General features: G+C 44.9%; 1 protein-coding gene across 2 annotated transcripts in view; it reads right to left on the reverse strand.

The window, feature by feature from the left end:
* NDFIP1 (Nedd4 family interacting protein 1) overlaps positions 1 to 14,203 on the reverse strand; it is a 97,421-nt gene that overhangs the window by 14,930 nt on the left and 68,288 nt on the right. For both annotated transcript variants that reach the window (XM_075601070.1, XM_075601071.1), the window contains 2 exons: positions 12,305 to 12,371; positions 2,469 to 2,574 (listed from right to left, as the gene is read on the reverse strand). In XM_075601070.1, the coding sequence (XP_075457185.1) occupies positions 2,471 to 2,574; positions 12,305 to 12,371 (171 nt within the window). In that variant the 3' untranslated portion in view covers positions 2,469 to 2,470. The remainder of the gene's footprint in view (positions 1 to 2,468; positions 2,575 to 12,304; positions 12,372 to 14,203) is intronic.

A 14,203-nucleotide genomic window follows, 5' to 3' on the forward strand; every position in this document is an offset into this window, starting at 1 on the left:
CTCGTCTCCTCTCGTCTCTCTCTCGTGTCTCTCTCTCTCTCGTGTCTCTCTCTCTCTCTCGTGTCTCTCTCTCGTGTCTCTCTCTCTCGTGTCTCTCTCTCGTCTCTCTCTCTCTCTCTCGTCTCTCTCTCTCTCTCGTCTCTCTCTCTCTCTCTCGTCTCTCTCGTCTCTCTCTCTCTCTCGTCTCTCTCTCTCTCTCGTCTCTCTCTCTCGTCTCTCTGTCTCTCGTCTCTCTCTCTCTCTCTCTCTCTCGCTCTCTCTCTCTCGTCTCTCTCTCTCTCTCGTCTCTCTCTCTCTCTCGTCTCTCTCTCTCTCGTCTCTCTCTCTCTCTCGTCTCTCTCTCTCTCTCGTCTCTCTCTCTCTCTCGTCTCTCTCTCTCTCGTCTCTCTCTCTCTCTCTCGTCTCTCTCTCTCGTGTCTCTCTCTCGTGTCTCTCTCTCTCGTGTCTCTCTCTCTCGTGTCTCTCTCTCTCGTCGTCTCTCTCTCTCTCGTGTCTCTCTCTCTCGTGTCTCTCTCTCTCGTGTCTCTCTCTCTCGCGTTGGATAGCGAAACGTCTTAAAGCGAAACACATTTTCCCATAGGAACACTGTTTAAAATGAAAGGTTCCGTTCCTGAAGGCATTTTTAATGCTAAAATACACAAAATATTTTATGCAGGCAATAAGATACGCAGCACACACATAAATTATATAGTGTATATACTGTATTATATATATAATATAACATAATAAATAATATATTATATAGTATAATATAATATATATATTATATACACATACACAACTTTGCAAAGCGTTGTAAGAGCGTTGGATAAGCCGTTTTGGCGTTGTAAAAATGAATATAGGTATGCATTGCATAGCGTTGGATAAGCCATTCGTTGTAAAGCGAAGCGTTGTAAAACGAGGACTGCCTGTACAATTATATAATAAGTCTTCCATTTGTCTTAGAATTTCATTACATTTAAAAGTTAAACCCTTCGTCCTGTTGATGAAAATATGCCTGAATGCCAAATCCGATCATTCCGAAGCAACAAAAAAATGAAATGGACTAATTCTAGCTGAAACAAAGTAAGCCATTAGTGCTGGTTCAAACGCCTGCTAAGCGAGACCACACTCGTTAATAATGGAGCAGTCCTAGGGCTGATAATAACCAATGGCATTGACATGTTTAGGGCACTAAGTAGTTGGTTGACTTTTTTCCCCCCCTCTCTTTTAAAATGAAAAATACATGTTAAATATATATATATATATATATATATATATATATTTAGCTAGTTCTCAAAAGGTAAATAGATATAGGAGGGAGGGGGGGAGGGGGCTGAGAGAAGACTTACAAGGGTGGCTCAGTAAAACAGTTCTTTTTGCAAACGAACAGGGATTGCACCTTTTGAAAGGCTCACAAACAACTCTCTAAGATGGAGAAAGAAACTTTGTCCAACATATCTGTGGCACAGGGAAGGGTCTCTCTGAGCCAGGGCTGATGCTTTATAATAGAAATCCCTACAAGGACTAAAAATTGATTGATGCCAGTGATATGTTTAAGATATTAGATCTGGACAATTTGTAAACTTATCAGTGCCCACTATCCTAAGGACCACTTTAGCACCTCGTGTTTGATACCCTTTACCTAATGTCTTATGCCATTAAAGCTGCAGTTCAGTCAATATCCTGTATGTGTGTTTTTTTTTAATAAATCAGTTCTGTAGTAAGAAAAAATACTTTTAGCATTTTCTGTTTTTACAAAAACAACTTTGAAAGACCAATTTTCTTGTATTCTATTTTAACAGCCATTTGCTAAGGCACTGCCCCTTCATGGCCTGTCACAAGCCCTGGCACACACCCCTTTGTCAGCCGTGCCCTCCCTCTAGCACATGTCAGTGCAGGAGTGCTCATGAATATTCATGAACTTCCACTGAGGGAGTGAAGCAGAATATAAACAAATCCCAGCTTTTAATATGTCACCAAATTTCGACCTATCAATACATGGAGAACGAATTGACCTGCAGCTATACTGTTCTTTAGGTAATTAGAGATTGCACACATAAAACTATTGAAGTAAAAAAATAAATGTAAAAAAAAAAAAAAAAAAAAAGAAGACAACTGCAGCTTTAAGTAGGCCTGTCACATTTGGCCCTCAACTCCTGAAGAAATAATAGATAAGAGATTCCATTTGTGGGAGTAGTGTACAATATGGAGGGCAACTATGTTGTAATACCAAGAGAAAATTTGAAGAGATAAGGTACAGTAAGGGCAAAAGGGTGTGAATTAGACATACAATGGGAAAATAAATATATGTAATTGTAGGATTTATTAGCGATACTTGCACACAGCCATATACCCCTTGGTACAGTAGGTCTTTTTCATGTTAAACATACATTTTGTCAATATCATACCAGTACATTATTCTAAAATAGGCACCCGGCACAGACGTGTTTAGAGAAATGTGATCAGACGTTAGCACTATAATTTACCTTTAGTAAATGAAGAGCACTCTGGTCCTGGGGAGAGTGGAAAAGTTATCTGGCAACTTCCGAACCTTAGCATAATTGATGAAGCCTCTGAGAAACAGGAGAAATCCTATAGAAGAATATTAAAAAATATTTGTTGTGATCTCCGGACACAATGCCTTTGTTATTGCAAATCAATACTATTTATTGCATTGGCTCACAAACACTATGGTCTGCAGATTGCTCTGCATTGGTTCTCGCTGCACTGATCTACTTGCTTGGGGAGATGTAGTTCTGTTCTCAATGCAAGAAAGACTACAGCCAGAGAGAAGATACTGTATGTCTAATCAGAGGGCAGATCAATACATTCAAAAATATTATGCTAGCATTAATAACAATAACTTCAGCACTGACCTAAGTCACTTATGAAATGTGAACTAAAGTTTAAAACATGTACCTCAGAGAGATAGAAGGGGTTAGACCCACTAAATGTTGGTGTACTTTTATTTGTGAACTTTCACGGCAGGAAATAAAAAGTACGCTATTTGTGTACACGCCCCCACTGACATTCGCTGATCTCCCCCTCACTCATTTTGCCATTAGAGAAATCCAGATACCAAACCAATTAATTCACAATAATAAAACAATCTAAACAACTTCTAGAAAGGAGTCGTCTTGGTTGTTGGGTTTAGATAAGAGGTAGACAAAGTTAAAAGCTATGCTGTTATATTTAGATCAGACTCTGTGTAGTGGTATGCAATATAATCTTTGCTTTTATTCCTATGTTTTACACAACAATCTGAAACAAATTTTTTTTAAACGACACGCTTTAAAAAAGACACCTATGACACTGTATGGTTGGGTGTAAAGGAATCATTTTGATCAGTGTAAAGAAGAATGGCATTTATAAACGAGTAACCAGTGTACCCTTATTCTACTCGATTCAGATTTGGATTTATTTACAGGCACCTTCCACATATCTATAGTTGGGACTGGGTATTATTTTTCTAAATGAGTGACTTGGGCAGTCTTGCTTTTTATATTTAAAGGAACTATAACATTTGAAATCCAATCACTCTACTCTTTTACATTCAAGGCTAGTAAAGTGGCACTCCTTTTCACAAGAGGCTCCCTAAAATTCCCAGTGACCCTAGGTTAGACATAAAGTGTCAGCCATGGTATTTGCAGGAGACTTCAGTGAAATGCATAAGTATGAGCATCCAACCAAAGGCAGACACACATTCTTAGTAAGCTCAAAACCGTAGGCATCACATACATGTCACATCCCGTGCTATTGGCCATCATTGTTTTGCTTTGTCATTTCTCTATGCAGAAGAGGAAATGCAAAAAGGCACAATATCACATTGGTAGTGTAGAACTGCGGAGGCAGTCTAACCTTGAATTGGTTGCAGGCATAACATGTTCTGGCCAAAAAATTGAACTAAATGACCCATACTTATGAAAAGAAAAACCATATAGAAATGACCGAAATAATTTGTCCTATTGGATGTGTTGCGTTCCTTTTTTGCGCTTACTGTGTTCTCTGACCCTGGAAAGGTACTTTTTGGTGATGATGAAGAATGCGGAGAGCGCAAGTGACCGGTCATTATAAAAAAGAAAACACACAAATATTGCAATACCGTATGTATGTATAAATGGAGCAGATGGATCAGCACCCACAAACATGCACACTCACACTCTCCTAGTAGTAAACAGGGCTTGGTTCCCAGAGGGACTCTCAATAAAGATTCTCCCCGTGTGATGCTTTACAGTGTTGCATGGGATACGGTGCAGGGATCAGGGACAAGGCGCACCAGCCCCCTCACGAGAGTCCTGTTTACCTCAACACTCCAACCGCATCCACCGGAGACCACTTGACTGTCGTACAATGCCCTATGCCTGGGGTTACAATGCGAGTTGTCATTTTGGCTTGCTTGTATTTGTTTGAATATACTATGACCATCTACACCATCCTGCTTCTGTCTCTTTTTTTTCTTGCCTGGGACCCCCGCCCCGCATCCCATTGTCATGGAACAGAAATACCCATGTCTGCCTTCTCTGTTTCAGCCCCCCTTCCCTTGGCAGTTCCCCCTGCTAGCTGCACTAGGATGTCACTTTCCTTGCAGTTCACTCCCAGTGCAGATGGAATGGATACATTATGTAGCCCTTTTTCCTTCCAGTCTGTCATACCCCTGGTTGCTCTGGCAACATCTCCAGTCCTCCCAGCTATGGGCTTTCCCATTTCCCCCCCCTTGTCTTTTGCTGACAGTTAGTGCAGTCTCACTGAACCTTTAGTGTGACCCTTGCCCCTCACTTCCTTTTCCACCATAACCTCTGGATGAGTGAGCACTCTGCTGTAAACTCCTGTACTGGTAGGATTATCTTTTTCACCTGCCTTTAACTACTAAGCACACACACAGAGAGACATTATCCCAACACCTACATCTCTACACAAGTACCTGTTTGTTACCTGCTTTCCACAAATAAAGTAAAGAAAAGAAACAGACTTGTTGTGCTTGGAAAAGAGGGCCGAGTTGACACTATCTGGGCTAAATCATCTTACATATGACCCTGGCTTTCAGAATAGTGAAAAAGATATCGTGTGCCTTACAGACACCTACAGGAGCTGCTACTCCAGACTCCATGATAACACAGAGCAGTCTCTGCGGACAAAAAAGCACCAAGCAGCTTACACTGCACCAGCAGCCTTTCAGACAGGGCAGCAAGCTTTAACCAGCAAACAACCTTGCACACGAGGCAGCAGCTTTGCAGACAAACAGTGCTCCTTACACAAACCCTAATTGCCTTTCTCTGTCTGAGTTCACCCTCTGCACAGCCCCATAGTGAGGAGCCACCATCTCACCTACGCACGTCCCCACGGCTAGCGCCATCAAGGGCCACGCTACCGGACACCCGCCAGAACACGGGTCAGAGCCACCGGACACCTGTGAGTACAGCTACCCCTACGCTGCAGGACACCGCTCGGCATCATCTGAGGCAGACGCCCACCGCTGACACAGGTAAAAGACCGCACGCCACACGCACTGGCTAAAGGCCTACACACACCAACAGCATGGCAGAACTCAGGGCCTCACCAGACATCACGCAGGAGAGTGACCACTCAGACACAGAGACCGCCGCGCAACTGCAACAGGCGCAGGCAGACCCAAGGCCCAAACGGACAGTCACACTGACACAAAAGGCCCGTGAAAAATACGAGACTGACATTGAAGCGCACCGTGCTAAATTAGAGTTGGCCTGGAACACTACCATACTTGGGATACGCAATGTCGCCGCCGCTGGCAATTCTGTACAACAGCTCGAGCAGGCAATAACTCAATTAAAGATAGACCACTTATGCTACCAAGGGCTATCAGAGGCATACGTCACTTACCTGGCCAGGGCTAATACCGGCGAAAGCCTGCATGAAAGGGACTTACAGCACAATATTGACTTGACACGTGACAGCCGTGTGCGAACCGCCATCGCAGACGCCCAAAGCAAGAGAAAAGAGCTCCTCCTGGAGACCGCATCGCAGCGCTCAAACACATCCAGGCACTCATCAAGGTCAGCGCAATCTAACGTGTCCAGCGCAAGCACAAACGCTACCAAGGCGCGAGCCACCGCAGAGGCCACACGTGCCAGGGCCGAATATAGTCGCAGAGAGGCAGCCATAAGAGCAGGAAGAGCGCGCATAGAGGAGGAACAGACAGCCGCTGCTAATGCCGCCGCCACTGCTGCCGCTAACGCCGCCACTGCTACCGCCGCCATGGCCGCTACTGCCGCAGCCACTGCGCGTAGGAAAGCCGAATTTGATGCGGAACTAGAGGCACTTAATCAAGAGAAGGAAGCCGCTGCCGCCCTGGCCCAAGCCGAAGTCCTAGAAGCAGCCGCGCAACAGGATGGCGGGGAGCAACCGTACAGACGGATAGCCTCAGAGGATCCAACCCAACGCACTGAAGACTACGTAAGGAGCCTCTTCAGTGTAAATACCAGCGCACCATCTCAACACGGAGGAAGTGACTCCACAGACACCGAAGACTTGCTAGGTCCACGAGGAGAAGACGCTGTTCCTTCAATGGTACATGCTGCCTGGGACAGCTACAGCCGCAACAGTGATCCACACGCCAGCGCGCACACGGATGCACCACAACAGGCTCGCAATCCAGGTACACCCACACGGGAGAATACAGCCCCCCACACTGACCAGCAGTCACCACGCGTCCACGTCAAGGAAGAGGCGACCGCACGGACCCTCCCAGGAACTACCTCAGAACGGGACAAACACGCCGATGCCTCAGGCCTGACAGACATAGCCAAGTACATGATCCGGCGTGACCTGGTGCAAGCAGGACTCATCAGCTTCGACGACCGCCCTGAGAACTACCGGACGTGGAAGTTCACGTTCAAAGAAGCAATCAACAGCTTGGACTTCTCAGCAAGGGAAGAGCTCAACATGCTATTCAAGTTCCTGGGGAACGAATCCAGAGAGCACGCGAATAGACTGCGGGCGGCCAACGCGCACCAACCCCAAGTAGGTCTTGACCTAGTGTGGGAAAGGCTAGAAGAGTCCTTGGGTAGCCACGAAGCAGTCGAGGATTCGCTCTCCAAAAGAATCGACAGCTTCCCCAAGATCACAACTAAAGACTACTCGAAGTTACGAGAGCTCAGGGACCTGCTGCAAGAACTGGTGTTCGCAAGGAAAGACCATTCCTTAATAGGTCTCAACGTCCTAGACTCAGCTCGTGGAGTGAGACCCATCCTGGAGAAGCTACCCTTCAACCTCCAAGAAAAGTGGATTTCACAAGGTCCCAAATAGAAAAGGGAGAAGCAAGTCGTCTACCCCCCATTCTCAGTTTTCTTGAGCTTCATCCGCGAAGTGGCAAGGACCAGGAACGATCCCAGTTTCATCTTAGGTACGCAAACCACACACAGTGCAAGCAGCCTGAGGAATGAGAGACCAGCGGCGAGATACGGTAACACTCAAACACCCATCTCGGTCCACAGGACGGACGTGTCCCCTACGACCCACGCGAGTGCCGGCCAGGCGGCCGATAGGGACAAGAAACCAAGGGACCTCAACAAAGAATGCCCTATTCACAAAAGGCCGCATCCGCTTAACAAGTGTATCGGATTCAGAATGAAACCCATAGAGGAGCGAAAGAACTTACTCAGGGAATGGGGAGCTTGTTTCAAATGTTGTGCTTCCACAACTCATTTATTCAAGGACAGCAAAGAAGCTATGAAATGCACAGAGTGCGATAGCGACAGGCACATAGCCGCTTTACACCCGGAAGCTATGAAGCCCAAATCAAGCGAAGCCCCCAACCCTTCGACAAAGCAGGGCGGGGAGGAAGAAGTGGGAGATACACCCCCCACGACGTCGGTAGCGTCCAAATGCACAGAGGACTTTGAACTCGTGGATCCCGAGAAGGATACGGAGATAAGGCCCCCACAAGTATCCGTGTTACTCACCAATGTATTGCACAAAAACGCATTCTGATCACATCGATTCCATCGCTTCTCAAGGTGGACAGTTCTTCTGCGAGCAGTAGCCCATCTCAGGCATATAGCCTCCTCCTTCCGCCAGACACCAGATGGTAAAACTACCGGCTGCCACGGCTGGCACATCTGCAAAGAGCTGCGCACCGTAGAGGAAATCACAAGGGCTAAGGAAACTGTTCTCAGTCATGTTCAGAGAGAAACGTATGCGGAAGAGATCAATTGCATTCACGGAGGGAAGAGTGTTCCCAAACAGCCCACTTTGGAAGTTGAATCCCTTCATCGACAATGACGGCCTCATGAGAGTAGGAGGCCGCCTCAATAAGTCCCAACTGAGCAGGGAGGAAAGCAATCCTCTTATCATCCCTGGCCGGCATCACATCGCTACCTTGTTGGTGCGCTACTACCACGAACAAATCATGCATCAGGGACAACACTTCACCAAAGGCGCTATTAGGGCGGCGGGCATTTGGGTCGTTGGCATGAAAAGGTGCGTGGCCAGTAATCTCCACAAATGTGTTAGGTGCCGAATACTGAGAGGCAAAAGCCAAGACCAAAGGATGGCAGATTTACCTATCGACAGACTTAATACAGAACCCCCCTTTGCCTATGTAGGACTCAATGTATTTGGGCCTTGGATGGTCATCTCATGCAGAACTAGAGGTGGACAAGCAAACAGCAAACGATGGGCGGTACTCTTCACCTGCATGAGTACGCGAGCTATACACATCGAGATTATAGAATCTATGGATGCTTCAAGCTTCATAAATGCCCCCAGAAGATTCTTTGCCGTCAGAGGACCAGTTAAACAAATACGCTCCGATTGTGGCACCAATTTCGTTGGAGCATGTAAGGAATTACAAATAAACACTAAAGATAATAGAGACAATTGTATCCAAAGATACCTGCGCGACCAAGAGTGCACGTGGACATTCAACCCTCCTCACTCCTCTCACATGGGCGGAGCATGGGAACGCATGATCGGGGTAGTCCGGCGTATCTTGGACTCTATGATGCTAAAAACCGACCTGACTCGACTCACTCACGAAGTGTTAACCACATACATGGCCGAAATATCAGCGATAATCAATGTTAGGCCTTTGATTCCAGTGTCAACAGATCCAGAATCGCAAAGTTTTTTGACACCAGCAATGCTGCTAACCCAGAAAGTAGGGAACATCCCCACCCCAGTCAAAGGTTTCAACTCTAAGGATATGTACAAACGACAGTGGAGACAGGTGCAGCGCTTGGCCAACACATTTTGGGATCGCTGGAGACGCGAGTATCTGGTGACACTCCAAGAACGCCATAAATGGCAAACAGTTAAACCAGATATCCAAGTAGGAGATGTGGTTCTGTTGAAAGACAAACAGGTAACAAGAAACAAATGGCCCATGGGACTTATTATCAAAACCATCCCAAGCGAAGATGAAAGGGTCCGCAAAGTGGAAGTTCGGGTGACCCAGATTGGGGTCGTTAAAACCTTTTTAAGACCTATCACAGAGACTATCCTCCTAATGCCCAAATCGCACTATCACAAGGAAGAACTGACTACCAGTTCTATGGACTCTGAGAGACATTGTGGTGCATCAAGCTAACCTAGAGCTGTGCATCCACCTACCTTACCGAGATGGCAAAGGACGTCAAGCTGGTGGAACCGGCCGGTATCCCATCGTTATGTGGACATGAAGTTTGCTATGTTATGTTATATTGCACATATGTTCCACATATACCTAGAATAGTGGTATCTCCAGATACCAGACGGGGAGTGTCATGGAACAGAAATACCCATGTCTGCCTTCTCTGTTTCAGCCCCCCTTCCCTTGGCAGTTCCCCCTGCTAGCTGCACTAGGATGTCACTTTCCTTGCAGTTCACTCCCAGTGCAGATGGAATGGATACATTATGTAGCCCTTTTTCCTTCCAGTCTGTCATACCCCTGGTTGCTCTGGCAACATCTCCAGTCCTCCCAGCTATGGGCTTTCCCATTTTCCCCCCTTTTCTTTTGCTGACAGTTAGTGCAGTCTCACTGAACCTTTAGTGTGACCCTTGCCCCTCACTTCCTTTTCCACCATAACCTCTGGATAAGTGAGCACCCTATAACTGCTGTACTGGTAGGATTACCTTTTTCACCTGCCTTTAACTACCAAGCACCCACAGAGAGACATTATCCCAACACCTACATCTCTACACTAGTACCTGTTTGTTACCTGCTTTCCACAAATAAAGTAAAGAAAAGAAACAGACTTGTTGTGCTTGGAAAAGAGTGCCGAGTTGACACTATCTGGGCTAAATCATCTTACATATGACCCTGGCTTTCAGAATACCCATGCAACACTGTAAAGCATCACACGGGGAGAATCCTTATTGAGAGTCCCTCTGGGAACCAAGGCCTGATTACTACTAGGAAAGTGTGAGTGCACATTTTTGTGGATACTGTGATCCATCTGCTCCATTTATACATACATACGGAATTGCACGATTTGTGTTTTTTCTTTTTTTATACTGACCGGTCACTTGCGCTCCCCGTATTCTTCTTCTTCATCATCATCGAAAACCAATGGAGGAAGGTTCAACGGGGGTCGAGCGGCAGGCATTGTGTATTCGTTTGCACTTTTATTTTATCACATAATATATTTATATTTTCTTCCAATACTTTAGTGTTAGATTGTGTTTATTCACATCACACAATTTGGTGAGTCTTTAATTCACTGGACACCTTTATTAATAGTTCTCATCTTTCACTAGATTGAGTCACCATTGGAGCGCTGGGTGAATTTGTTCACAAGGTATTTTGTGGAGCAGCACCTCGAAACCATAACGGTTTCTATACCATATTATATCTTTATATCACACTCACCTCTGAGTCACAACAGTACTGAATTTATTTATCCACTTTATTATGTTTTACACTTTAAATAAATTGCACTGAGGCACTTTCTGTCTCCACTGGATGTGCATTGCCGTTTCTTTGTTTACCAAGGCAGATACAAGGAACCCTTCGATTAGATCTCAATAAAGGTTATAGATACGGTGGTGCCCGTGGCTTTATTAACAGAGAGGAAAGTGGGCAGAGTAGAACAGATTACCTGCCATTCATTTCTACGTTCCTGTGTTTGAACAGAAGCTGCCATAATGAATGTTGCCCATGGTACATTTTTAAAGTTCATGTTTTACAAACACAAAATATTGATAAATATTACACCATGGGACTTGTATACGAAATATTATATCATATTTAGTATATATGGTATTTTACACATCTCGCTACTAATGTTGCTTCAGGGAGACAGTATTCGTCTGCAGAGGGGGGAAAAGGCATAAAGACATCTGCAGATTAAACACAACCCGTATATATTTACACAGATTGTATTAAATAAATTCCCTCTACACCGATTATGCACTTCTTTAACCCAGATTTTATTGGGGTCCATGTTAAAATGGAAAAGAATTAAAGTGAGACACACTGTGTGCTCATTTACACGTCATTACCCAGAATCCCTGGCTACAGTGGAAGCATTGTATGCCCAGAGATGATGGAGAAAAGCAGGTGGCAGCCCTGTCTGAGATGGGAATGTGCTCACAAATGCTATTTCTATTTGCTGTCCACTAGAGGGCGAAATTCCCTCCAGTTTTGAATGAGACTTTTCTGCAAAGGCACCATTTTCCGCTTCCACTTGTCTTGGCAATATGCGGTTAGGAGCATTGTTTTGTGTCTTCTCATTTTGAAATACAGGTTATGAAAACACTTACTGGTTTCTGACTAAGCAAACAAGAGGGGAAAACCACACAACTGCCTATGGAAAAGACTAACCCCTCCTCCCCCCCCCCAAAAAAAAGCCAGTGTTGAAATGTAACTAAAGTGAGTAAATGGACAGCACTAAAACAACCAAGTCATCATGTATGTTGGTACTTACCAGGGTCAGAAAAAGAAGCCCTTAACAATTTAGCTCTGCATGAAGCAGGTGGTCTTTATCAGCCTTACTAGAACAGTTGGAGAAACCCAAAAAGCCTCCCACTGTTGGTGGCCATAACATACACATCCGGAGGTATCGGGCCTGTTCCTTTCAGCATCCGTATTTTATCAATATCCTCTGCTTAGTGCCAATGGATTGCATCGATTCTGATTTACGCTATAGTGCTGGGTACTTGTTTAAAAGCAGCTGAGCAGTTTGGGTCACTATGTACTTACACTATGTCACCAAATTAAGCATTAAGCAGTTGTCAAATGAAAAACCAAGGATAAATGTGACCAAAAATGTGTTGCAGACCCTTCTGACACCAATAAGATTACGTTTTTCTCCTCCCCGTGTACAGCAGGTCTGCCTATGATGAGGGAAAGTGACGGACTTGTACTTACCTAAAACCAGGAACACCCACCACAGCCAGTACTGGCCATCAAAATATCCAGGGAAGTAAGTGGAGAACTAGAACCAACAACACAAGAAACACAATAAGTTGTGAATGACTTAAATAAACAACTGTTAATAAATGTACCACCTTGTTGCTGGGAGGAATGCAAAGCACAAGTCTGCCCAGCAGCCATGGGGTAATACTTCATACAGGAGAGCCAGGCACAACTTTTAGGGCAATATTTACAGGAGTTAGTCCTAAATATTCCATAAACGTCAAAATGTCACTTGTGTATTTTAAAAAAAATTAGTAAGATTATATTTTGCCACCAAAAACCTGTACTTCTCTATTTTATCAGTATTTTCCTCCACCTTTAGGTGTTTGGCCAACGGTGGTATCCTAATTACTTCCCAAGGATAAGAAAGATAATGACAAACAGAATGACACATTGTCTGAGGAACAGGCGAATCCACTAAGTCTCGTCATGGGCTTAGACATTAGTGGCTTTATTCGGGCCATTTTCAACAAGGGCCCAAACGGCAACATAAAAAATTGCCCCCTAAAGAACCTAATAAAGTCCTTTAAAGAATCCTAATGGGAGTTAAGATATTGAAAGAAGTTTAACCTCAGTGCTGAGAGGCAGCAGAGCAGATCTCAATGATCTTCTATAGACACTGAACGAGTGAAGTGATGCTCCTTTTGAATCTTTAATGAAGGCATGAAAAAATCCCGGGCACCTAAAATGTTACTAACTGATATGTAAAGCTGTGCTGTGTATGCTGGCGCAGTGCTGCTGTCACGCCCTCCTGCCTTCCAATGCTGATCATTAGAGCTGCACTGTGGTAGGAGGGGGAGTGTGCGTCTCTCACAGCTGCCAGACACACTCTTCCCAACCCCCCCTTCCCTCCCTCCCCCCCTCTCTCTCTCTTCCGGCGCTTTGGTCTACATCAGAGCAACAGAAAGAGTTGGGGAGGGGAGCCTCTGGTAGCTCTACTAGAGAGGGTGCAGCAAGCCCTGTACCTCAATTTCTACCTAGGACTCCTCTTAACCTCTTATGCACCCTGGGAATACATCTTAACCACTTTCCCATCCTGGGACTACGTCTTAACCTCATGTGTGTCTGTCACTGTGTGTCTGTTTTGATCCCAAAGAACTCCTCAACAAATCCATTAAATGTGCTCCCTTCTCCGTTAAACCCAGCGAAACACCCGAATGCTCAACAAATCCCTTAAATGCGCCACCCGCTAAACAAACCCTCGATCAACAAGTCCACTAATGCCCCTATCCTTCACCCCCGCTAAACAAACCCAGCAAACACCCAACCTCAACAAACTTCTGGCTCCTAAACATTCTAGCGGGCTCCTAGGTTTGATATATTTTGATTTAATGCTAGCCCAAAATATGATGGGATTAGCAAAAAGCCACATAATCGCTTATTTAAAGAATAAATAAATCTCAGATGTTTAATAATGTAAGATATATTTAATAGATGTGCAAATTAAAAGCAGCAATCCTGCCTGGGATTTTTTTCCCCCTCGATTGATTTTTTCCCATTAACCCTTTGGAGCGCAGGAGGGGTCGTGGTGCCTGGGTGCCACGACCCATCTGGCAACGTGTGGTCACTTGACAGATTTCCCCAAAGAGAGTATAAAGAACTCTTGAATACGATGTAGTACTCGTTACCAAGAAGGTTGTATTTGTAATTGGCTATTCGTGTTTTTTCTTTTGGTGCAATGTATATTAAGGAGGAATGTTACAGGTACAGTACATATTGTGGGTTTCAGCGCATTCATTTGTAGCATAGAAAACGTGCATAGAACAGAATTGTGTACTGGTAATAAGATGCAATACAGGGCAATATACAACTTAGGAAGGTATGAGCAGGAATCTGGAGCAAGAGCACGCC

Source organism: Ascaphus truei, chromosome 5 (assembly GCF_040206685.1).
Source record: "Ascaphus truei isolate aAscTru1 chromosome 5, aAscTru1.hap1, whole genome shotgun sequence".
NCBI lineage: Eukaryota > Metazoa > Chordata > Amphibia > Anura > Ascaphidae > Ascaphus > Ascaphus truei.